Source organism: Spermophilus citellus (genome assembly GCF_964194105.1).
Source record: "Spermophilus citellus genome assembly, chromosome: 4".
Lineage (NCBI taxonomy): Eukaryota > Metazoa > Chordata > Mammalia > Rodentia > Sciuridae > Spermophilus > Spermophilus citellus.
Genome location: NC_138185.1, coordinates 115,173,472 through 115,199,636, shown reverse-complemented (window position 1 = coordinate 115,199,636; position 26,165 = coordinate 115,173,472). Strand labels below are relative to the sequence as shown.

Sequence of the window (26,165 nt, the reverse complement as noted above, 5' to 3'; positions counted from 1 at the left end):
TGGGGCTTGCCGGAAGTGGCGCACGGCAGGGAGGGACTCTTCACCGGGTCCGGCAGCTGAAGCTCGGCGCTCGGGTTACCCCTGCAGCGACGCCCCCTGGTCCCACCGATACCACTGCTGCTCCCGCCCCTTCGCTCCTCGGCCGCGCAATGGGCACCCGCGACGACGAGTACGACTACCTCTTCAAAGGTGAGGCCGTCGGCTCTCGCACTGTCGACCAAGTCCCGTGCGGGGGCCGGGGACACTCCCGGGGGACCGGGCCGCCCCTGCACTGAAATGGGCCTGCCTCAGTCAGCCCTTCGTCCTGCGGTCCCCTGGTTATCGCCTCTCCTCCCCTCAGACGGTGGGTCCGATCACACATTTGTCTCCTAGCGGGCCCCGTAGGCCTCCGTAGCCTGAGAGCCCCTCACCGTGTCCTTCTCACGGCAGACTGCTTTCTCCTAAATCGTGTAATTCCTTCCCTGGGTTCTGGGGCTCCGCCGCCCCTCCCACCATCTCTGGTTTCGAGCTTAGCGCCCCCTCCCTTTCTGGATGCTCTTTCCCCGACTCTCATCCCCTCCGACCGGCCCTTCTCTCCTCTGGGCTTATCCTTGGCCGCGGACTCCCACTACAAGTCTTTTTTTAATCTGCCCCCCCTTTCCCTGAGAGTGAGCTTTTCCTCTGCGTCTCCTCATCGCCCCTCCCTCGGGTGGCCGCCCCTCTTTGCTAGATTCTCCTGTCCCGGGGCCAGGTCCTCATAAAATCTGAGCGGGCCGAGGTCCCCCACCCCCACCCCTACCCGCCTTGCTGTTCTCGCTGTCAGTAACCTTCTGGTACTGCTCCCTGGTTCCCAGCTGATAGGCACCCCTCTCTCTCTGCCTGCCCTCCTCAAATTGTGTTTAAAGCTCCTATGTCTTCTCCGGTACGACCCGGGTGGTGGATAGGAGGGCAGGAGGGGTTGTCCATCACCCACGCGCGCACTTGTCGCAGTGACCCGGCAGGCTGATAGGACTTCCCACCTAGCCTTTTTTCCTCCTGCTGTCTTTACCCAGCTGCAGCTAGCCCGGGATAAATCTTCACTTCGTTCGCGAGAAAGGGTTGCGGATGGGTGGTGGCTGTATCCTTGCCAGACCTGAAGGCCCAGTTCCTGAACAGGAAAGGTTGTGCCCTGCCCAAATACTAGCTTGCTTATCACTATGGACTGGTTGCTTCCTGCTGCAACACTGGGAGGATCCAACAGGAAGGGAAGAGCCCTAGTTGGCCGTATACCTTTCCCAAACAGTGGGAGGTGGGGTGGGTGGTATTTGTGTATTCTTTTTGATTAAATTTATATTTATTATAAGGTAGGGAAACATATAGTGCCCGTGGACAGATATTGGAGGATGGGGAGTGGATAGAAAGCAGTTGATGAGTTGAGTCTGAAAAGAATCCAAATAATTTTTTTTTTCAATCAACAAAGATAAAAGATACAGCTTTCACTGAGAAAAGACTACAGTGAATGCTTTTTTTTGTTCAGTGAATGGGCTCTCACTTTGATAGTCTTTTTCTGCTGCTGAATTAGAAGGGCAGCAATCAGTAGTGTGCTGAACAAAGATCATTACCAGGGGGGAAGAAGCCATTGCTATTAAAGCTTTACTGTGGAGGGTGGAGTTTAAAAAGAATGTTCAGCAGGATGACTTTTCCTGACTTTGCCATTAGGTGCTAAGAATGATTGACTAAACAAAGCAGGAAACATTTCTTTGCTTTACCAATACTTTGCAAATTTTTTATACTAGCTGATGATATATACTTACTCCTCTGAGAAGTATATTCTATTATATAGGGTGAGTATCTTCCTTATCACCCTTTTCTTCATATTGGAAGGTAATTTTCAGATAAGAGTATTTAATTTTACAACTACAAAAAGGAGACATGGAGTATTTGCACACTGTTTGCGAAGGCATCTGAAGTGACATGAAATTACTTGAGTCCCTGAAGACTTTGGGGTTTAGTCATTAAAAGGAGGTTTGTTTTTTAAAATACTGTATAATAGCAGTGGGAAGATAGCTTCCTCTGAAGTAATTTTGAACAAGATAGACTATCAAGGTATTTCTCTTGTTTGGGAACTACATCGGTTATAGAAAGCCCCTCCTCCCAAGAATGATAATTTTCCTGGATTGGCTTATGGAATTTTAATTTAGTTTTGGTGTTAAACCATCCTTCTAACAATGAGAAAATAGAGCTTTGAAATCACACCTGGTTTAAAATCCTGACAGAGTTAACATTTGCTTTGTGACCTTGGGAAAATTAGTTTTTTTTCTTTTTTGAGCCTCAGTTCCTCATCTATAAAAAGGAAATACCGTAATACCTGTTTCTCAGAAGTGTTGTGAGGAATAAACAAGACAATAAAATTTTAGCTCCTGAACTCAGTAAATGGTAATAAGATGAAAGAAGTGACTGACTTTTTGTTAGTTTTTCTTAAATTTTTGTATATTATAAGAGCATTTACATATTAGTAAAGAAACAAAACTAGGGAATTTCTAAAGCATTTTATGTTTTTATGTGTTATTTTTTCATTTTGTTGAACATTTTGCTGTCTAAGGTAGGGTGTTTAAAAATTCTGCTGAGAAGAATTTCCACTTTTTATAAACTCCTACAGGATATGAGTCACTTTTTTTTTAAACCTTATTGTTGATTACTTAGCCAATTTTTTTATTTATATAATTATTTTAAAACAAAGCAAGAATCATTTTAAAGTGATTTTATTTTGTAGAGATTTATTCGATAAGATGAACTGCAGCTATATCTACTTGGAAGAAGGCTTACTGTAGCATACTTAATAGTTGATAGAACTGGAGTTATAGTTTATAACTAACCAGTTGAAAATAAAGAGATATTTTTATAAATGTGTGGTGGAATGGTGTAAGGGTAAAGTAATGTGGGGAGAGTGGGACAGTTATTCTAAATTATGTATTTGTTTTGAATAAATTAATGTACATATATCTGTATAAGCTCTACAGTGAGACTTTTGGGATGTGTATGTTTGGGACTAGGCAGAATAAGATTTTTAAAAAAATTTTTTTTTAGATTTAATGAACCTTTATTTTATTCATTTATTTATATGCGGAGCTGAGAATCCAATCCAGTGCCTCACACATGCTAGGCAAGTGTTTTACCACTGAGCCCCAGCCCAGGAATAAGTTTTTTTATGAGACACAGGTGAAGTGAACATCAGTCATAGTTTGTGTTTACATATATTGTGGAAGAAGCAATCCATTTGAAGTCACATATTCTGAATATCACTGGGAAGGTAGATGGTTATTTAGGGCATTTTCATTAACCATCAGCTGACTGTACGAATGATCATAGGAACATCGCTGTTGTACATCTTGGTAGCTTTTCTTTCACAACTTTTGGTTGAGCAACTTGCTTTCTGCTGAATCTGGAAAAACTTGCTAGACTTCTGCCTTGCTGAATGTATTTTAAAGACTTTTGATGAGATTAGACTATTAATATAGTTTAGAAATTAGAATATCTTCAAGTTTATGAAAACCAGTGTGAAAATGATCAGTTACTCTTTCAGTTGATAACATCTAGAGCTGATGTGCTATATGTGATGTATTGGATTAAATTTTAGTTCAGTAAATTAGTTTGCTGGAGAAAGTATGAAACTAAGTGATTGAAGAGGTGGGAAATTTTTATTAAATAATGGATAATTACTATGTGTATTCTGCTTTATAGTATTTAGCAGTCTGATCTTTGAGTTTTGTATATAAACAAATTTAGTATTAGATATTAGAGATAATGTTAAATTTCAGAGGATAGGGCTAACCAACTGAAGATAAATACTGTCAGATTATTTTGGAATTTCAAAAATGTTTAGTTTCTGTTATTTAATGTTTAGATTATGTTATTTACCTTGTTATTTACTACATGTGTGCCATATAGATGGCTTATAATTGTAAAATGTTTAAAGGGAAGTACTAAGATACTAGTCATAGACAACAGAGAAAAGTTATTGCAGATTCTTTTCTTGAATAATAGAATAATTATTCAGTTTATCATATTTTTAAAAAGCAACCAAGGAATTGGGGGTGTAGCCCAGTGGTAGAGCTTATGCACAAGGCTCTGGGTTAAACCCCCAGAAATAAAGAAGTAATTAAATATTATCTAAATGAAAAACACTGCTTTAGTCATAATTATTTAAATTTGAGTCAATTAAGGAAGGTCTGTGAAGTTTTGTTTTTTAACTCATCATAACCAGTTAATTCTCTTATGTTGCTTTCATCTTTCTATTTACTTATTAGTGAACCTAAATATAACCCTACCTGTTTGATTTCTCATTTGGTAGCTGAATACAAGCAGCTTTCCTCAGCATCTTTTTGGCAAGACTATTCTTATAAAACCATGTCTTCTGTTGTCATTTAAGATATCCTTTAACAAGTTGCTAGTCTTAATTCTGTCAAATTTGCCCAGTCTAGTTGAGATAATTATTATATATTATATAAAGAATTCGTGAATTTTGAGTTATTTTCAGATGAATGTAACTTCTTTATGATATTAAAATTAATTGGTTACATTGAGGGGGAAAAATTTTCCCTCACTGTCTCTATGGCAGCATAAGGATTTGAGGTTGGTGAAATAATGAACTTAATCTAGTTAAAAGTGGAGGTCAAAAGGGAAGAACCCAAAACTTGAATTCTAATTTTCTAAAGGTGATGTCATTCTAGATGTCTTGTTCACATGACTGGCTCATGAATTACTGATTGATATGAAGTGCCTATAAAGTAGAAGTGTTCTAATCTTGTTTTTTTCCTTTAGCTGTTCACACCTCAAGTTAGTGTTTTATACTGCTCAGGTAGGGCTAGAATTGATTTAAAAATTTCTTCAGTAGAATATCTAGCCTCTTGTATTAAGCTTCAGTGATTGTATTCTATTAATAGGTAGACTATTATTGAAACTGGGACTTGACTTTGTAACTAGAATGGTAGGTCTTGGGAACTAACCTATCAGCTGATCATCCTATAAAATTTAAAGGGCATTATTTTTGTACATTGTTTTCATGACCTTGCCATCTTCTTCCCTCTTATCCAAATAAAAGCATGTAATAATATATCTGTGTTTGCCACAGCACCTTTGACATCCTGTACTTGACTGTATAGTTAGAAATAACTATTCTTTGTGCTACATGAAGTCACTGCTGCCTGGATGATTTCTTGCTGAATCGGCTGATAGGGGAAGCCAGAAACAGATGCATTTGATAATGTCCTCTGTCCAAGATTGTTCAGAGGCCAGCTTATATTAGATTCTATTACAAGAAATGAATACATAATGGACTCTTTTTCCTCTGACCAGAGTGTAGTGAGATCATACATGTTTTTACCTCCCTTTCCACCTGTATGACCAAATCCCTGTCTCCTGAGAAAGGCCTGGTCTGATTCCTTGGCCTTATTCTTGTATGTGGGACTTTATAATCCTGGTGTTTAAATTCATCAGCTAGTTTAGATGGTAAGAAACATTAGTGATCAACAGTAAGAATAAATGCAGTGCTTCCTGAAATGCCAATAACAATTTTTACAAAGGAAAAAATGGTATCTACCTCAGATTCTGTAAACCGATGAACTCATTTTGGTCTCTAATTCACATCAGGAATGCTTTAAAACTTTTTTCCTCCTTATTGGGGATTCAACCAAGTGGTGCCCTGACCGCTAAGCAACATCCTTAGGCTTTTTCTTTCTTTCTTTCTTTCTTTTTTTTTTGCTGGTGATTAAACCCAGGGAGTTGTTCATACTAGGCAAGTGCTCCACCACGTAGTTACACCTATTCTCCTTTTATTTTTTTGTTTTGAGACAGGGTCTCACTAAGTTGTTGGCTTCTAACTTGCAGTCCTCCTGCCTCAGTATCCAGAGTAGCAGAATAGCCAGGGATTATTGGTGTGTTTGCTCCCATTGTTTTTGAAATTCTTAAAAGTATGTTATTCCTTAGGTGAAAACATTAGTAAATAAAACTGCCTCTTACAGAAATCACAGGAAATAAATTCATCTAATCAAAGCCCATTTTTAAAAAAATTCATGAAGTCATTAGTAAAAGTATGTGTCCTTCTTGCTTTGGTTTTGACTCACAGTATGTCAGTTATTAGTTAACTTCCTAGGGCCTCTGTTTGTTTGTTTGTTTTTTGGAGGGGGGGGGATTGAACCAGGGGCACTTAACACTGAGCCACATCCCCAGCCCTTTTTTTCTATTTTTACTGGAGACAGGATCTCACCCAGTTTCTCTGTACCTCACTAAGTTGTTAAGGCTGGCTTTGTACTTGTGGTCCTCCAGTCTCAGCCTCCTGAGCCACTGGCTTTACAGGTGTGTGTCACCACACCTGGTTTAGGGCCTCTGTTTATCCTTAGGGAGGTGGGGCTTTTATTTGTGGAGGGGGGTGCAAGAGTGTTATTCTTTAGCTTTGTGTCAGTCTGATAAATTCAGCTATTAAAGTCATTGTGGTTTCTATGAGTAAAGGTCATTGTAGTTTCTGTGATCTGAACAGCGAAGTTTGTAAACCTGATGTCTCATATTTAAAATGTTTCATCTTGTGGAAGTATTCTTACCATCATATTTGATCTTTGATGAAGTTAAGTGGAATGTATTCATTCTCTTCTTCATCCACCAACATCATTTTATTCAGCTCCCTGCTCCCATCCCTTTTTAAAATTCAGATTTTTTTCATTTCTGATGCTTTTTTTTTTGTACTGGGGATGGAACTTATGGCACTTGACCACTGAGACACATCTCCAGCCCTATTTTGTATTTTATTTAGAGACAGGGTCTCACTGTGTTGCTCAGCGCCTCACCATTGCTAAAGCTGGCTTTGAACTCGCCATCTTCCTGCCTCAGCCTCCTCAGCAGCTAGGATTACAGGTGTGCACCAGTATACCTGGTTCTGGTGTATTTTAATATCATGTTGATATAGCATTGGTAGTAATTGACTAGTGTACCTATGATTAAAATTGTGTTTTTCAGGGCTGGATGCATAGGTTTTTGGTAGAGTGCTTGCCTAACATTTGTGAGGCCCTGGGTTTGATTCCCAGCATTGTTCCTTCACCTCAAAAAAAAAAAAAAAAAAAAGAGGGGTGGGTGGGTACTCTTTTTAAGACAGCATACTGTATTTTTGCAGGTAGAAATAGGTTAAAGAGAATAGACTGGTTTTATCACTTGGTAGGACATAGGTCAAGAGCATGGGCTATTCAGTACCTTGTTCCCATCCCTCTTTAAAATTCAAATACCCTATCTTTTTTTTTTTTTTTTGCTTTATTTACTCTGAAGCCAAATTGCATTCTGTTGAAATTGTGAAGATACTCTGAATGTTTTTGCCTCATTAATCTGACATTAATTTCTTCTTTTTTAGTTGTCCTTATTGGTGATTCTGGTGTTGGAAAGAGTAATCTCCTATCTCGATTTACTCGAAATGAGTTTAATCTGGAAAGCAAAAGCACTATTGGAGTAGAGTTTGCAACAAGAAGCATCCAGGTTGATGGAAAAACAATAAAGGCACAGATTTGGGACACAGCAGGGCAAGAGCGATACCGAGCTATAACATCAGCGTAAGTTTCATGTTTTTCAAGTTCTTTGAAATAGGTTGGCATCTAGTGAATTAGCCGACTTTTGATATTGGAAAAGGTAGAATAGTCCTTCATTAACCTTGGGTATATTCTAAGACCCCCAGTAGATCCCTAAAATCACACATAGTATTAAATCCTCTTTTTTTTTTTTCTCTCATTTAATAGAAGAAACACTTTATGGCTTTTTCTTTGAGGTATCTGAATTGCCAGCATCACTACTTTTGCTTTTGAAGTCATTTTTTAAAATATTTTTTTAGTTGTAAATGGACACAATACCTTTATTTTATTTATTTATTTTTATGTGGTGCTGAGGATCAAACCCGGTGCCTCACATGTGCTAGGCAAGTGCTCTACCACTGAACCACAACCCCAGCCCTGAAGTCATTATTAAATAAGGGTTATTGAACACAAGCACTGTGATACTATGACAGCTGATCTGATAACTGTGAGGGGTTCTAAGTGACTAACAGGTGGGTAGTTTATGCCATAAGGATACACTGGGGAAAGGAATAAATCATGTCCTGGCCTAGATGGAGTAGGAGCTCATCATGCTACTCACAATGGCACTGATTTGTAGCTCATAAATTGTTTATTTCTAGAATTTTTGTTTAATATTTTTGGTCTATGGTTGACTGCAGATAACTGTTTAAAGTGATATTGCATATAAAAGGGACTGTTATACTGTTTTCTTTTAAGAATTCCAATATTAGGAATTTGTAGAAATTATAAGTATGGTTTTAAAAAAATATATGATCCATATCTTGAGTTCTTCCTGATGTTCACTTTTATCTGTGTTTGTTTTTTTGATAGTTAAATGTATGTTTCTGTTTTCAGGTACTATCGTGGAGCTGTAGGTGCCTTATTAGTTTATGACATTGCTAAACATCTCACATATGAAAATGTAGAGCGATGGCTGAAAGAACTGAGAGATCATGCTGACAGTAACATTGTTATCATGCTTGTGGGCAATAAGAGTGATTTACGTCATCTCAGGGCAGTTCCTACAGATGAAGCAAGAGCTTTTGCAGGTTAGTAATATGAATTCCATGATATTACAGAATTCCATGATATTACAGTGATTCGGTATTTCTTACTGTTAATGTTCTGCAGTTTTGATATACTTCCAGTGATGGTAATAGATCTTAATAGTTTCAGAAAGATAATAATGGTCAGGCTGGGCAAGGGCTGGAGATGTGGCTCAATGGTTAAACACCCCTAGGTTCAATCCCTGGTACCAAAAAAAGAACAGTCAGCAAGAATGAACTGTTTTGAAAGTTCGTTGTGCTGATTCTGGGTCTAAATTCCTAGGGAGTGTTAGGGACCATTAGGGGGATTCCACTGCTTAGCTATAACTTTTTGTCTCTTGCCTGAGTTCTGGTGTGGACATTTAGGTAGGGGCAATTACCTGAAGGCAACATTGTGCATTCTTGGCTAGTAAATGTCATGACCTTGCACTAGTTATTATATTGTAATACTTTAACATATTTTAGTGTAGTAGGAAAGAAGCAGCTTTATTTCAAATAATACAGTTACAGAATTCTTAGTGATAGCATAGCTGTGTGGTTGACAGGGAGGATAGTGAAGGATGAAATAGCTGAGTGTTTGATGAGTTTTACTATATTTTAGTAGTATCATTCGTTGCTAGTGGTAGTATTTAGATACAGCAAGTTATTTATTTTAATTAAGAACCCATTAACCAGGTATGGTAGTGGGTTCTAGGGTTCTATAGTCTCAGCCACTTGGGAGGAGTTCAAGAACAGCCTGGGCAAAATAGCAAGACCCTATCTTATTTAAAAAAAAAAAAAATCTGAATGAAATTTCTCACTGTTATTTTTAATCTACTAAAGTGTAAATTTAATGGTGCCCTTAACAGTCCAGAAGTTGGGGGGGTCTAAGAAGTTATTTCCTTTTTTTGAAGGCCAGGGTAAGCTCATTGTAAGAGTGACTACTTAGTATGTGCAAGACCCTGTGTTAGATCCTCCAACACCATGGGGATGGGGGTTGAGAAGAAAGATTGTTGACTTCTTACTGGAATCAGATCTTAGACTGAAGATACTGCTCAGTGGTAGAGTACTTGTCTTAGCCCTTGCATTGTGAGGCTGCAAGTTTGATCCCTAGAACTGCAAAAAACCAAAACAACCCCGAAACTTAACAAGACTGAAGTTTTTGTGTGTCTCTGCAGAAAAGAATGGTTTGTCATTCATCGAGACATCTGCTCTAGACTCCACAAATGTAGAAGCTGCTTTTCAGACAATTCTAACAGGTAAGACATTTTCATGTTTTATCAGTGGGATTGGAAGTTTTAGGAAGGGAATTTAAATTAATTAATCAGGAAACTATATATTATACCATTTGGGACCGTCATTTGAGAGCTACCAGAAAGAGTAGTTTATAGAGTATAAAATTAGGTAGAACCCTTGTTTGTTGCAAGCACTTCAATCATCCTAATTCATCTGGTTTATAGTGGGAAAAATACTTTGAAAATAGTCGTTCACTTCCATATGTTTAGGTCATGTATTTTATACTTCATGGTCAAAATCACAGGTTAGGTTCAAATGTACTTTTACAAGGTATAGATTCAGATCTTGGCTATGGAAAGATATAAATGCCCTTTTGAAATTAGGCTAGGAAAAGAAAAGGCTAGGGGGAATTATTTTTAAAAATCTAAGTGAAAAAAACAAGGGTAAAATTTTCCCATGATATATTATAGAAGCAAGATGTTACTTGTAGATAAAGTCAGCCAGTGATCCATATAGAAAAGTTTAAACAAATAATGGGAAAGGACAAAGTTCATGCTGTTTTGGAATGTGGTCAGTCTTTAGGTCAGTCTCCCTAAAGACTTTTTTTTGTGCTGACTCATATTTACCTAACTTTTTATTTGACCAAATTACCATCAAATATAGTTTTAATCCTTTAATAAGTACTTTGATGGGTTGCTTTTAAGTAGTTTTAGATTGTGTATTACTTTTAAGAACTCATGAGTTATAGTCTTTAATGTGGAATGCAGTCTTATGTGGCATTTTTCTGAAAAGTCTGTATGTAGAATTCTTAATATTAGTTTCCCATTATGATGTAACAGGTTAATTTAAACTTTGTAGGCAGCACCAGTTTTTAAAGTATTCTCTTATTTTACTGTAAAAAAATCTAGGAATTAAGAGCATGGACAAGAAAGCCTTATGGTAGTCCTGACTCTTTAGCTTTTTATTAGCTCTGTAATCTTAGGCAAGTTTCTTAACCCTTAACAAGTCCTTAATTTGTTCATCTGTAAAATTCAAATATGTTTTGGGGAGGTAATACTTTCTTTTTGAGAGAGGGCTTGTGTTTTTAAAATCTTGAGATACGATTTGATATGGTCTAACTTGATTCTCATATTTCTACTTATTTTTTTTTCTTTGTCTCTGTAACCCACAGAAAATAGTATTCTGTCACTAAGATGTCTGCTCTATACTGTGAAAATGAGTATAATTAGGGCCTATAAAGTACTTAGCTATCCCTGAATATTTGATAAATTAGTAGTTAAATAGTAAGTAAGGCATGGCAAAAAAGAAATTTCTTGAACATAAAATAAACATTAGTGATTTACATACCTATTTTATTAGAATCGTCTTGTTATCTGAAGAATACAGTTACTAAACAACTAGTGCTAGAGTTGGATAAACAGTTTGGGAACACAGTACTTTTCTTTAGAATCTTGTGTGTGTCAAGTTTCGCTGCAGATTGTACCAAACAAAGTGATATTTGACTAAATATGCAGTATGTCTGCAAGTTCTGCTTATTTTCTTTATAACCCCTTGTGTAGATTTTATTGAGTCAACATATAGAGTACTACATTGAGACTCAGGAGTTTGAAGGTTTTTACTTTTTAGTTGCTCCTGTGTAATTCAAGTCACTGAGCCCTCTTATCCTCGGATTCACAGTGTTTTAACACTTGTGAATTAAATCTCTTTAGAGGTCTAAGTCTCTTCATGCCTCTGAAAACCTCACTTGAGAAAACCTTTTAGGCAGTCCTCATTGTTAGGATATTTTTTATGTCCTATTAAATCTCCTCTACTGTAATTCTAGCTCATTTATTTATTCCAATCTCAATTTCTAGCAGTTTGTTCTGGTACTAAGTGAAGATGAAGCCAGTTCTTTTTTCCATCTGGAGTTCATTGTTGTATGTATCGTTTTAACCTCAAACTTCTGACCCACTCAGACATAAAACTTAATTAGCAGTGATGAATACTTAAATTAAGCTGTTTTGTCCTTAAAGATGAACATATAGCTATTTTCTTAAAATTTTCCCTAGATTGTTACTGTTTTTTTTTTAATTTTTTTAAATTGTCAATGGACCTTTTTTTTTTTTTTTTTTTTTTTTTAATTGATATGTGGTGCTGAGAATCAAACCCAGTGCCTCACAGATGCTAGGCAAGTGCTCTGCCACTGAGCCACAACTCCAGCCCTCTAGATTAAACTGTTTAAAAAAATTTTTTTTTTAGTTGTAGATGGACACAATAACTTTATTTTTCATTTATTTATTTGTATGTGGTGCTGAGGATCAAACCCACACGTGCTAGGCAAGCGATGTATCACTGAGCTACAACCCCAGCTCCTAGATCAAACTTTTTTGTTACTGCTAAATGTCGTTTGAAAGCAAAGATTTTAGTTTTACTATTACTTTTCTACTTTACATTTACTGTTTCCTCAGCTTCCTGCATAATTCTGAATGTTGATCCCCGGGATCAAAGATCACTGCATATGGCAGCAGACCTCTGTGTTGTTTGCATGTGTTAGGATGTTTGTTCTAAACTTTTCTTCCTTTTGTATTCCTGTGAGAGTGGACAAAACAGGAAAGAGAATAGTAATCTCATTACAATTAATTATACCTTTAACATTAAGGAAGAATTTTTTATTTTTAAAACTTTTTAAGAAATACTTTTTTAGTTGTACATGGACATAGTATCTTTATTTATGTATTTTTATGTGGTGCTGAGGATCAAACCCAGTGCCTTACATGTGCTAGGCAAGCGCTCTACCATTGAGCCACAACCCCAGCCCTAATTTGTTTTATTTTGATATTGTTGGAATAATAAAATAGTAGCTTTTTAATTTTATTTTTTTTGTACTAGGGTTTGAACTCAGGGATGCTTAACCACTGAACCATCTCTCCAGCCCTATTTTGTATTTTATTTAGAGACAGAATCTCACTGAGTTACTTAGTGCCTCACTTTTGCTGAGGCTGGCTTTGAACTTGCAGTCCTCCTGTCTCAGCCTCCCAAGCCTCTGGGATTACAGGCATGCTCCACTGCGCCCAGCTGGCTTTTTAATTTTTAAGATGCAGAATTATCTTGTATTGGAAAGTGTATCTGTGTTATTAAGAGTTAGTTGTAGGGCTGGGGACATGGCTCAAGCGGTAGTGCGCTCGCCTGGCATGAGTGCGGCCCTGGTTCGATCCTCAGCACCACATACAAAGAAAGATGTTGCGTCCGCCGAAAACTAAAAAATAAATATTAAAATTAAAAAAAGAGTTAATTGTAGTGTTTGTTTTAGAATAGACTGTGGCATTTGTGATATTCTTGACATCCATGCATTTCACAATGATTCCATAAGATGATTTTTTTCTTGGTGGTATGAGTGATGAAACCCAGGGAGCACTACCACTTGTACCACCAAAAAAAAAAAAAATCATCTTATGGAATCATTGTGAAATGTATGGATGAATCCCAGGGAGCACTACCACTCAGCTATATGCCTAGCCCTTTTTATTTTTATTTTGAGATTTTTGAGACAGGGTCTTCTAAGTTGCCTAGGCTGCCTCAAATTTGCCATCCTAACTCAGCCTCCTGAGTCACTGGTATTACAGGTATATGCCACCATACACAGCCTACAAGATGATTTTATTGGTGGCATTGTTTTAGAGATAGATGGTACATGAATTAGCCTAGTAGATTGCTCAGAATCTGTATTTCAGTGCAGCTTTGTTTTTGTTCCTCAAGCTCACTAAGAAATAATTTCTAACTATGTTTTTCATACTCTTATTTTTTCTTCTAACTTTGCATTTTGACAATTTCAAACTCAACAAAAGTTTGTAGTAGTAGTACAAAGAATTTGTAAATAACCCTTCACCCATATTTATTTATCAAATTGAAACAGATTGAATTCCCCACCCCCCCCATAAGAACAGCTTTCTTATGCTGAGAATGGAAGCTAAAGGGCAGCAAACCTCCCCCCCATCTGATATATGCCAAAGAAATTGAGAGCAGATATTGCCCCCTCCTAAGCCATGTGTAGCACAGGCTAACTAAATCCACGTAGTACATTTCCTGCCTTTTGTCTCTTTTACTTTAAAGCTCTGCTTACACATGGTGGGGCTGCCTGTAATCTCATTGATTTGAGTGGCTGAGGCTAGAGGATTGCAAGTTCAAGGCCAGCCTTAGTAATTTAGTGCAGATTAGTGCGACCCTGTCTCAAAATCTGCGCCACATCTGAGTAAGTGGCAGACATACTGCCTCTTATTCCTAAGTACTTTTCTGTATGTATTTTCTAACAAAAAAGGACTTTTTTTTTTCCATAACTATAGTACAGTGATCAAAACAGACGGAATAGTGCTACATCAACAGCTATAGATCTAATTCTGATTTTGCCAGCTGTTCTTAGTAATTTTCTTACTAGCAAAAGAAAGTTTGAGATCAGGTCATGCATTTCATTCAGGTGGTTTATCTCTTCAGTTTTCTGAACCAGTTCCTTCAGATTTCTTTTTCTGGGGCCGGGTACTGGAGATTGAACTCAGGGGCCCTCAACCATTGGCTACATCCGCAGCCCTATTTTGTATTTTATTTAGAGACAGGGTCTCACTGAATTGCTTAGCACTTCGCTTTTGCAGAGGCTGGTTTTAAACTCTTGATCTTCCTGCCTCATCCTCCTGAGCCACAGGGATGACAGGATGCGCTACTGCACCCAGCTTTCTTTCTTTCTTTCTTTTTTTTTTTTAAACATTTGAGTTTTTGAAGGGTACAAGCCTGTTATTTTGTACTGTTTCTCATTTTGGGCTTGTCCTATGTTTCTTCATGAAGACATTAAATTCATATTATACACTCTCAGCAGGAATGCCACAGACTTGTTCTCAGTGCAAAGTCTTGTGGTAATTGGTTTATCTTAATTGTTACAGGTGTTGTAATTTCTTTTTTTTTTTTTTTTTTTGTACCAGGGATTGAACCCAGGGGCACTTAACCACTGAGCCACAGCCCCATTCCTTTTCGTATTTTATTTAGAGGTCTCTCCAAGTTGTTTAGGATCTCTGTAAGTTGCTAAGGCTGGCTTTGAATTCTCATATCCTCCTGCATTAGCCTCTGGAGCTGCTGGGATTATAGATGTGCGCCACCGTGTCCAGCTAAAGACAAATTCTTTATTCTGTGACTGAAAGAATTTTAATTCATTTAGCATATTGGCCTTTTAAAAAAGAGACTAAAGTTTTCAGATATTAGAGTAGTAAGAATATTTTAATTAGGTATAGTAGTTGTTTGTTCTTGGCATGGGGTAGCCCTTTAAAAAAACATATTAAGTATGTCAGATTGGGTGGTTTTTTTTTTTTTTTTTGACCTTCAAGAAGCTTATGTAGTGAGCAATGAATTTGAAGAGCTCTAACAAATTAAAAGCTCTACCTAGACTGTAGTAGAATAATGCAGGTTTCTGTTTTCACATATTTGAAGATTGTCAAGAGGTTTTTTTTTTTTTAATTTATTTTTTAGTTGTAGTTGGACACACTGTCTTATTTATTATGTGGTGCTGAGAATCGAACCCAGTGCCTCACACATGGTAGGCAAGCACTCCAACACTGAGCCAGAACCCCAGTCCCATGTCTCAAGAATTTTAACTCTCATCACCTAATTTGGAATAGTTGCATTTACTTCCTTAGAATTACTAACACTTAATCCACACTTTCAGTAGAGTAGAAATAAGTATGTGTCTTTTTTATTTAGCTTTACCTTGTTATATTTAAAGCTATTTTATATTAATATTTTACTTTAATTTGGATCTTCTACAGGAGATCCTGATAGAATGATAAAGTAGGATTCCTTTTCTTACTAACTTATACATTTTGAAAAGGGACTACACAGGAATTAGTTTAAATGTTCATTTGGTTCTAAATGAGAACGTGCCCTTGAAAGGGGGAAATATAGTACTTGCTTTTTGTTTTAGCAAGTTACTAGTCACATCCTCTTTCTCCTACTGAAATAACCTTCTCTAATCAGATACCAGCTAGTAAGTACCTGCTTCCTATTTCCTTTTTTAAAATAGTTATTTGTTTATTTTTTTAGTTGTAGTTGGATAGAATACCTTTACTTTATTTATTTATTTTTATGTGATGCTGAGGATTGAACCCAGGGCTTTGCACGTGCTAGGCGAATGCTTACTGTTGAGCCATAACCCCAGCCCTCCCTATTTTCTTATCAGTCTTTTTTTTTTTTTTAAATGACACACCTAGCTGGGAGAGACTTAATTACTTGTAGAGCCTCTTAGAACTGATTATTCTTGAAAGAAAAACATTTTCTTTATTTTCTGGTCAACATTTCCAAATGTTTTTAATTGCTTTTTGGTATTTTTATTAGTACATATCTTTTTAGTTGCTGGAGTAAATGCAGCACTAATCCATTTTTAAAAGTATGTAGTACTTGCAGACAGTTATACAACACTGCTCAAATTTCTTGCTTTGTAATGAGATCTCTTCAATTATTTACTTCTCTGTGTTCTCTGAGAAGTCTCCCTTTGCCTGTCTTTGGTATTATTTATATTTGCCCTTTTAAGTAAGAACCTGCATTTTGTTTTTGTTTTTGTTCTCCTAATTTTTTCAAAACAGCTTGAAAATAAGGTAAAACTTATATAAGAGTCATGTATTTAATTATTTGCCCTTGGGGGAAAAAAAAGGACTTGTGTAGTTTGGCATTAAAGAGAAAACATAAAGAATAAATGAAGGTATTGTGTCTGACTACAACTAAAAAATAAAAATTAAAAAAAAAGAATAAATGGTATGGTTTAATCACAAGCTGATGATTATCTTTATTCACTAGCCTCGATTGAATTATTGAAGGGTAAATCCTTTTCTTTACCTTTGACACCCTCCCATCCCATCTCTTCCTGTCAAGAAAAAGAATAAGAATGAAGACTCAGTATCCTTTATGGTTTTTTTTTCCTCTTATCTTTAATCAGCAGCTTGTCTTTATTGGAATCTAGTTTTTTCCTCAAATACTTCTTCAAATTTAAACTACTGTCACCCTCAGACTTAAATTTTAACCAACCCCACCAAAAAAAGCATAAGAAAACGTACATTCTGTGCAGTTGTCAGTGCTCTTATTAGTTTATGCATTGATTTGATGACAGTTTGCTATTGTTAATCTTTGAGGAATTCGTTCTTAATTTTTTTTTTTTTTTTTTTTTTTTTTTTGGTGATGCTGGGGATTGATTTTGTGGTACAGGGCCTTGTGCAGCGAGGCAAGCACTCTACCACTATATCCCAAGCTATATCCCCAGCCCTCTTTCTTAATTTGAAAAAAATGTAGTAATTCAATTAATACTTTCCTTTTTCTTTAACTTTTCTTATGGAAATTTTCTAAACTATTGAAAATGGAAAAGTATCTTAACTCCCAGATAGCCATCAACAACTGTCAGCTTGCCATAGTCTTTCTTCCACCTGTTCCCTCCTCCATTATTTTCAAACAAATCCCAGATATTACATCATTTTGTGCCTAACTAATTTAGGATGTGTGTCTAAAAGATTAGGTCTTAAACTCATAACAACAACAACAACAACAAAACATTAAAAATTGGCAATGATTCCTTATTATCTATTATTCAAACAATATTAAAATTTTTTGACTCAGAATTTTTTATTACTGTTTGAATTAGGTTCCAAATGATATTCATACATTACAGTTTGTTGATATGTTCTCAAATCATTTTGCAGATATACTTTAACTTCATATCTTTTTTTTAATATTTATTTTTTAGGTGTAGATGGACACAACACAATGCCTTTATTTTTATGTGGTGTTGAGAATTGAACCCGGGTCCCGCCTGGGCTAGGCGAGCGTACTATCGCTGAGCCACAATCCTAGCCCTTCATATCTTTTATAATTTAAAAATCTTCAAATATTACAGAGATAATATAGTGACTACCCATAATCATCTGGATTTATCAATTGTTGCCACATTTGGTTTCTCTCTTAATGCATGTATATATTTCCCCTACTTTCAGTTTTTGGAAAGTAATTTGAAAATATTATGGCACTTTGGTACTAGATACTTGAGCATTTTCTCTCCTCAAAACAACTAAACAGCCATTGCTGAGGCTGGCTTTGAATTCCTGATCCTCCTGTCTCGAGCCTCCAGAGCCACTGGGATTACAGGCTTGTGCCACTGTGCCCGGCCTCAAAAGAAGAAATTTAAATGACCAACAAATATATGAAAAAATATTCAGGGCCAGGGTTGTGGCTCAGGCTTGCCTAGCATGTGTGAGGCACTGAGTTTAAGCCTCAGTATCATATTAAATAAATTAATTAATTAAATAAGGTTTTAAAAAAAAGAAAAAAGGGGCTAGGGCTGTGGCTCAGTGGCAGAGTATTTGCCTAGCATGGGTGAGGCACTGGGTTTGATCCTTAGCATTACATAAAAATAAACAAATAAAATAAAGGTATTCTGTACATCTACAACTACAAAAAAAAAATTGAAAAAAAAAAAGTTCAACATCTTTAGCATTCAGGGAAATGCAATTCAAAACTATACTGAGGGGCTGGGGTTGTGGCTCAGTGGTAGAGTGCTTGCCTTGCACGTGTGAGGTACTGGGTTCGATCCTCAGCACCACATTAAAAAAAAATAAACAAAAAAAACTGTACTGAGATTTCATGTCATTCTGCTGGCAAGGATGTGAGGGAAAGGAATACTTATACATTGTTGGTGAGATTGTAAGTTAGTATAACCACTGTGGAAATCACTCTGAAGATTCCTCAAGGATTAGGAATGGAAATACCATATGACCCAACTATATCACTTCTTGATATTTTTCTACAAGAAAGCATCCTAAGTGATACATGCACGCCCATGTAGAGCAGCACAGTTCACAATAGCCAAGTTATAGAACCAACCTCAGTGTCCATCAGCAGATGAATGGATAAAGAAAATGTGGTATATGTACACAATGGTGTTTTATTCAGCCATAAAGAATGAAATCATGTCATTTGGAACAAAATGGATGGAACTGGAGAGCATCATTTTGAGTGGAATAAGCCAGACTCAGAACGATGCTCTCCAATTTTAATAAGGACCTCATGAAAATAAAAGGGAAACCAGTAGAGCTGAGGAAGGAGATTGGAGGAAGGAAGTAAGGAGGAAGGATAAGGAGAGGTACTGGGAAAATCCAAAATCTACTAAAAAAATCACATATTACATTGACGGAATTGTTTTATATCTGGGGTATCAAGTAGAATTGACCCTAGCCATAGGTTGATACTAAACATTTGAAATATGGCTCATGGGTGAGAAATTGGTATATAAATTTTATTTAACTTAAATGGTAGTGTCTACCCCATTGGGCAGTACAGATATAGAACATTATTCTCATCTAATCTGAATTTATTTGTTTCCTCATGGCTAAATTCATTTTACCCATTTTTGGCAAAAATACTTGAGTTGCTATAGAGGCATACATTGTGTACTTCCTAGTACATCTTATTAGGAGGTTTATCATGTCAAATTTGTTACATTTTTAAAATTTCTTTACATTTTGAAGGTATTTATTTGGAAGGAGCATTGGGACAACAAAGATAAATAAGACATATTCTGTGTTCTTAAGAAATTTATAATCTAGTCAAAGTAAGACCAAATAAAATGTATTAAATACAGATACCACTGTGGAGAAGTTTAATTACATTTATTCATGCAGTTTTTTATTTTTCAACCATCTACTATATGCTGTGTACTAGAGATACAGCAGTGAATGCCTGCTCAGTGAATCTGCCTCACAGATACAGTTTTAGTTCTTATAAATTTAACGTTTAGTGAAGGAAGCAAACACTAAACAATTAGTCTTGGTAAGTGTCATGAAAGTAAAATAGAGTGCATATAAAATCTTAAGTTGCCTCTTTGGAATAATTATTTAATTACAATTTAACTTTAGTTTAGGAGGTCGCTAGTATTCCTACTTCTCTTCCAAGAGTCTTTTTCTTTTACCATGTTTATGAAGTTTTGCTCTTCTCTACACAGCCTAGGAAGATACCTGATATGTCTGGTAATACAGATTTGTTTATTTATTTACACAATGTCAATGTTTGTAGGCTTCTTTTGGTAAAGGTAGATTGAAAGTACTCTTATGATTTAATCCAAACCTATGCCTAAAAATTGTGTAATGCTTTTTAAACCAAGTTATGTTTGATTGACTGATGAACCTTCCCCTCTGAAATGGAAAAGCCTTTGTTTCTCTTTTTACAGTAATGGGTTGATTCTAATCAGTGGCTGTTTGAAAATAAAACTTTGAATTTATATGTTCTCTGTTCTTTATTTTATCTGTATCTTTTATACCAACTCTTTATGGTTTATTTATAATAAGTATTCTTGGTTTTTCCTCTTCATTCAGAGATATACCGTATTGTTTCTCAGAAGCAAATGTCAGACAGACGTGAAAATGACATGTCTCCAAGCAACAATGTGGTTCCTATTCATGTTCCACCAACCACTGAAAACAAGCCAAAGGTGCAGTGCTGTCAGAACATCTAAGGCGTTTTTCTTCTCCCCTAGAAGGCTGTGTATAGTCCATTTCCCAGGTCTGAGATTTAAATATATTTGTAATTCTTGTGGTCACTTCTGTGTTTCATTACTTCCTCATACTTATGAATTTTTCCATGTCCTAAATCTTTTGATTTTAGCTTTATAAAATCATCCACTTTGCCCCGAATGACTGCAGCTTTTTTTTTTTTTTTTTCCATGCTATGGCTTCACTAGCCTTAGTTTAATAAACTGAATGTTTGAATTCCTCAATTATTGTTTACTTTTCATCATGGAAGCCTGTCACTGTAGGACACAGTAGAACTTGATCACTTGATCACTTGATGCTTGGACCTATTGGTCTTGATCAAATCAAACTAAGAAGACCCTAGAAATAAGCTATTATGCCACAGAGCAGGTTATAAGTAATACACTCTTCTCTCAATGCAGTGTGTATTTTGACAAATCTAAGAATTGCCCTGTAAACATAGCAAGATTTTGAGAGTTTGAAAGTTTTCCAATATTCTGTAAGTCAATTCTAAAATGCCTTAATAGGTTTATGTAGTTTAGTAAACTTTATTTTAAAATTTTTTGTAAGCATCAAAATTGATTGGAGTTGGGGGCACTTTTTTCTGGACCAGAATTATCTTAATAAATACAAAAGACTGTTATGGTTTGGTTAGGGGTACAGTTATGTAGTTGTAAGTTAGGCTGGAAACTAGAAAGACTGAGGTGCCTCTGTTTCAGTGATCAGCCCAAACCATTTAACTGATCTCATTTCCCAGCAGTAGATTATGTGGCATTTTATTGCTTAGGCAATAACAGGTTTAATGCTGGACGTGTCAAATTTTGAAGTGTTAATTTTGTTTTAAAACCTTGAAGTGAGCGAAATGCAACCTAGTTTTATCACCATATCCACCAACAGGCATGGGAAATTATTTTAACAATGCTTATCTTTGAATTTTACAGTGTATAATGGAATACAGTCCAGTTAAATCTTTGGTTTTAGTGTCTAAAGAATACAGAGGGAGGTAATTTATGCTCAAGTGGTATCATTTAAAGGCATGTATTCTTTTAGTATGTAAAATGAAATAGTACCTTGAGTTCAAATAGAATGCATTTAGGCATTGTAGAGACCTAAAATAATTTTTTCCACTACATTATTGAAATCAATGGAGCAACTAAATAGTTTCTCATTCAGAAATGTGCACACTAATATTTAGTTTTACTTCCTTGTGGATAATATTAAGCACTTACTCTGCAGTTTTCTGAAACTTGTCAACTGCAGTGATACTATTCAGGATGATGGGATATCTGAAAAAATATATATGTGGGGGCTTGCATAGATTGCTATGTTTCATAGTTAATTTTCTGTCTTTTGCGGTGCTCATGATGTGTGGAGCACACGGAAGGCATTGCTGTAGTCAGTCATTTTTGGTTCTCTTCTGTAGCCATTTTATTATTTTAGTGTATTGGTTATAAAGATACTACTGTCTGTTTGTAAATTGCTACTTTGTATTTTATGCATGCTCTGTAACTTGATTTTTTTTTTTTAGTTATTGATTTGGAATATATTCTCATTCTAATAAACAGTTATAGGGGGACTGTTCCTTATGTTGTCAGATGACATTTTTCATTTGAGTGCTTTGGATTCAGCATGGAATACTTGATTTTCAATAAGTAAGAACATAGGTCCTTGGATTACCGAGTAAACATTGAATTGGGGGTATCAGTTGGTGAGCTGAGGTTTGATTTTAGTCCTGTAGATCAATATGCCTGTCTTGGCAAAAGTATTCCCAGAAACATTAGGGAATAGTCTCTGTGCTTCATATGTAACAGTGTCACCAAGTACAGGATAAAGGCTCCATCTTTGTTTTCTTCAGAAGTGATGGTAAATTTTTACTTTTTTTTTTTTAAAGGAAAAACGTGAGGAACTAGATAGTGAATTGAAAATGAATAATGTAACTTTGAATTTTAACCGAGTGTAGACTTATATGTTGCTTAGATATGGTTGAATCTTGAAGATCCAAGAAACATTAGATATATTAGAACATGACTTTGATTGCATTTCGACAAGTATCTTCATTGTGTAATCTGATTATTAATAGTCTAAGCATTATTTGACAAATTGTGTCAGGTAAGAAACATAACATTTTAAAATATGACAAAGCAGTTTAGAAATATGTTGCTGCTTGACCTTGCTTTTCTATTATTTTAACTTTTAATATTTTTAAACTGTTATAGTCTCCTGAAGTCAGTTAGATATTATACCTTGATTTAAATTTGTATGTCATTGTTCTCAAGTGCTATCTGTGATTTCTAATAGTAGTTGTCTCTATGCAAGGGGAGGTTATCATTTTGTTGAAAATGCTAAATTGTAATTCTAAGAAGAGGTGCTACCTAGTGACTTTTGCCATAAACTAAAGTGAAGAGTTCTGCAGAAAAGTTAGACTTTGTAAAAGTTTGGATTGTGCATTTCTTTGATTTTTTGGAAAATGAACATCTTAATTTTTGTCTTTGCTGACTTGTATTTACAAAATACAAACACTTTCTTTGGTTTGAGCTATTGTGATACACTCTTTCATCTACCCTAAAGAAAAATCTGTACTGTTTAGATATTTGCCACCAACACTAAGACAAAGCACCTAAAGGCTAGGTGTGTAATTAAGAACTTACTCCAACCTGTTTAGTTTCAATTTATAGAGCTTTACATTTTTTTTATTATTTTAACAGGAGAAAAATGGAAATTGCTTATCTGATGTCTCACACATACCATAAGCTTGAAAAAAATTCAAAACAAAATGTGAATTTCATTTAGGATTGTATAGGACTTCCATTCACTATGTGAAAAAATGAACTAAGACAGTGAAGGGACCCCCATCCACCACATCATTTAATGGGTTAGAATAGTCAGGGACCTGTTACACTAATGCTAAAGAGAAGAGAGCTGATTTTTCTTCTGATTGGGACAGTGTTGGTATCATACCCTTTTCTAGAATTGGGCAGGTCACTTTTTCCACTCACCTGTATAATTTGCTAAATAAATTGGTGTTGTAATTCTGGTGTTTAAAAGAATGGTATGTTCTCCCAAACTAGGAGTCTGATGATAGCAATAAAGTGATCCAGTACAGGGTGTTGTTACACCTTCAACAAGGAATCCATTGGGCTGAAAGATAATTTTAATTGAGGAGTATGCATTCTCCTGAAAATTGAGTTGGAAGAAAGATTATTTGAAAGGATATTGTATCCTAGCCAGACTGTGAATTAAGATTGAAAATGATGGGTATAATACCGCACTAGACTGGGTGACAAGGACAGGTTCTAGTTATAGTTCTTTTTTTTTTTTAATAAATATTTTTTTTAAACAGAGAGAGAGAGAGAGAGAGAGAGAGAGAGAGAGAGAGAGAGAATTCTTTAATATTTATTTTTCAGTTTTCAGCGGACACAACATCTTTGTTTGTATGTGGTACTGAGGATTGAACCCGGGCCACATGCATGCCAGGCGAGCGCGCTACCGCTTGAGCCACATCCCCAGCCCTAGTTACAGTTCTTATATTATTTCATCTCTGAGCTCACATTCTTCTAATTAAGGAAAGAGGCTGGATTAGATAAATTTCTGGGCTTTATCCAGATCAAAATCAGTAATTCTGCAAGTGAACTCTGTCTTAAAGTACTAAAGTCAAATTATTATACAATCTAATTCAAATTTAAAAGAAAAAAAGAGGTATAGATTTTATAAAATGTTTTGGTCTCATTACAATAACTTAATTTTAAAATGCTCTTTATTTTCATGTTAGCTCCATTAAATAAGATGAAAAGTTTCAGACCATTTACAAAATGACTGTCAGTTTTAACAGTGTACATCAATGTAATGTGTAAGGAAGAATACTTGATAAGCTGCTTTATCAACTGTAAATTAAAAGCAGCATGTTTTATGGTATTTGCTGTTAATAGAAATTCTGCTGACTATTAATGTATACTTTAAAATATATTCATGTCTGCGAGAGAACTTTTAAAAACATTTTGTGTTTAATTTTTTTAAAAAAATCTCTATTAGGAATCTATAAGAAGATAGACCAATCCACAGAGCTAGTTATCCACTAGAACCTGTGATTAAATCCAAGTGTATAGGTTTATGTGTACACACACATTGATATAAATGGCAGTTTTTAGCCATTTATGTAATCTGACTATTAATAATCTAAACATTATTTGAATTTGGTTCTTTTAACATTTAAACATAGGATTGATAGTGTTTCGTTTTGATTTCTTGTAATGGGGATTGAACCCAGGGGCACTTTACCACTGAGCTACATTCCCACCCCTTTTAATTTTTTATTTTGAGACAGGGTCTTGCTAAATTGCCCAGGCTAGCCTTGAACTTGAGATCTTCTGAGAAGCTGGGATTACTGGTGTATATCATCTTGCCCAGCTAGAGTAGTAGTTCTTGATACAGATGTGAACATAAAATATCATGTAGTTTGGTTGTTAACTAGTCTCTTACCAGTATCAGCCATGGTAGTGAAAATTAGTAGCCAAATAGGATTCCTTTCCTATGTTTCTATCAGTGTACTTTAACCTTGCCTCATACCACAGAATTTTACCCCATCCTACAGAGTTAAATGCCCTGCTTCTAACACCCATTCTCCTATGACAAACTCTTGTTTCTCAGTGTACCATTTTCTTAAATAACACTAGAGAAGTGGTATGGTTCCTCTTTTTTTTTTTTTTTTTTTTTTTTTTGGTGGTGCTGGAATTGAACCCCAGAGCCTACTGCATGTAGAGCAAATATTCTACCACTAAGCTCTCTCCCTAGCCCTTGTCATATCTTTTTGTTTGTTTGTTTTTTTAGTTATAGATGGACACAATATCTTTATTTATTTATTTATGTGGTGCTGAGGGTCGAACCCAGTGCCTCACACGTGTGAGGCAGGTACTCTACACTGAGCCCCAGCCCCAGCTCCAGCCCATATCTTTAAGAGATTGCGGACCATTGTGTTAGCCTCTTTGCTAAAGCCTTTTATCATATGGGTCCAAGTATATTATAAAAGAAGAAAACATGCCTGGAATAGAACAGTCTGGGAAGCCCCAGGAAGCAACACTGTTTCTATAGACTATCCTTGATCTGAAATCAGTCAGGGTTCTCTGTTATATAGGTTTACATTAAAGTAAATGCCTAAAAACCAGTACTTTGTAAGATTTCAGGTTTCCATGTTTTCTCTTACACAATTTTCTGTGGGGTGGCAGGAGAGGGGAGGGCATCAGAAAACAATTGGTTAGGAGGCAGAAGCTAGAATGAGGATATCTGATAACTGAAGTTGAAGACCAGAGCTTCAAGCTTCCATAGGTTTAGGTTGGACCACTACTCAAGTCTTTCTAGCTCTGCAAGTCTGGGAAGAAAATAATTAGTGCCCCAGTGGTCATCAGAGCCCTCTATCCCTGCCTTTTAGTAATCATCACATTATTAAGATCCACAAGGGCAGAGAATATGTTCTGCTTATATTTATATTCCTAATATCTATTCTGCACTCTCAACCCTGTGTCAGAATAATTAGGAAAGACTATCTAAGAGTGAGGGAGTCTAATCTTAGGGTTCATTCTGGTGTTGTTTGGGGAGCTATAATCTGAGAAGTGCCATTCAGTTTTAAAATATTTTATTAAAAATCATACAGAATTATATATTACAATCTTATAAATATGTATTTACAATAAAATATTATACGAAAGCATAAATACTAGTTTAACAAACCCCTATATGTCTGTTAATCCCATCCCTTTTTTAAAAAATGTATTTTTAGTTATAGGTAAATACAATACCTTTATTTAACTTTTATGTGGTGCTGAGGATCGAACCCAGTGCCTCACACA

The 26,165-nt window shown here is 35.9% G+C and overlaps 1 protein-coding gene across 2 annotated transcripts; it reads left to right on the top strand.

Annotated features, from left to right (window-relative positions):
* RAB11A (RAB11A, member RAS oncogene family) lies at window positions 1–21,907 on the top strand. 2 transcript variants are annotated; one of them, XM_081292189.1, is made up of 5 exons: window positions 1–189; window positions 7,352–7,547; window positions 8,400–8,593; window positions 9,748–9,828; window positions 20,170–21,907. In XM_081292189.1, exons 1-5 carry the CDS (start codon window positions 150–152, stop codon window positions 20,307–20,309), a joined length of 651 nt encoding a protein of 216 aa, XP_081148315.1. In that variant the 5' UTR covers window positions 1–149; the 3' UTR covers window positions 20,310–21,907. The 2 variants fall into 2 exon arrangements, with proteins under 2 accessions (XP_081148315.1, XP_081148314.1); XM_081292188.1 differs by lacking the exon at window positions 1–189 and adding an exon at window positions 200–343.
* Window positions 21,908–26,165: the final 4,258 nt, after the last annotated feature.

Bases quoted from the DNA above. Each gene is read 5' to 3' on its own strand.
- RAB11A (XM_081292188.1), top strand. From the start codon at position 277: ATGGGCCTGCCTCAGTCAGCCCTTCGTCCTGCGGTCCCCTGGTTATCG. The intron at 7,548-8,399 runs GTAAGTTTCATG...TTCTGTTTTCAG, and splicing joins TACCGAGCTATAACATCAGC to GTACTATCGTGGAGCTGTAG. The intron at 8,594-9,747 runs GTTAGTAATATG...GTGTCTCTGCAG, and splicing joins TGAAGCAAGAGCTTTTGCAG to AAAAGAATGGTTTGTCATTC.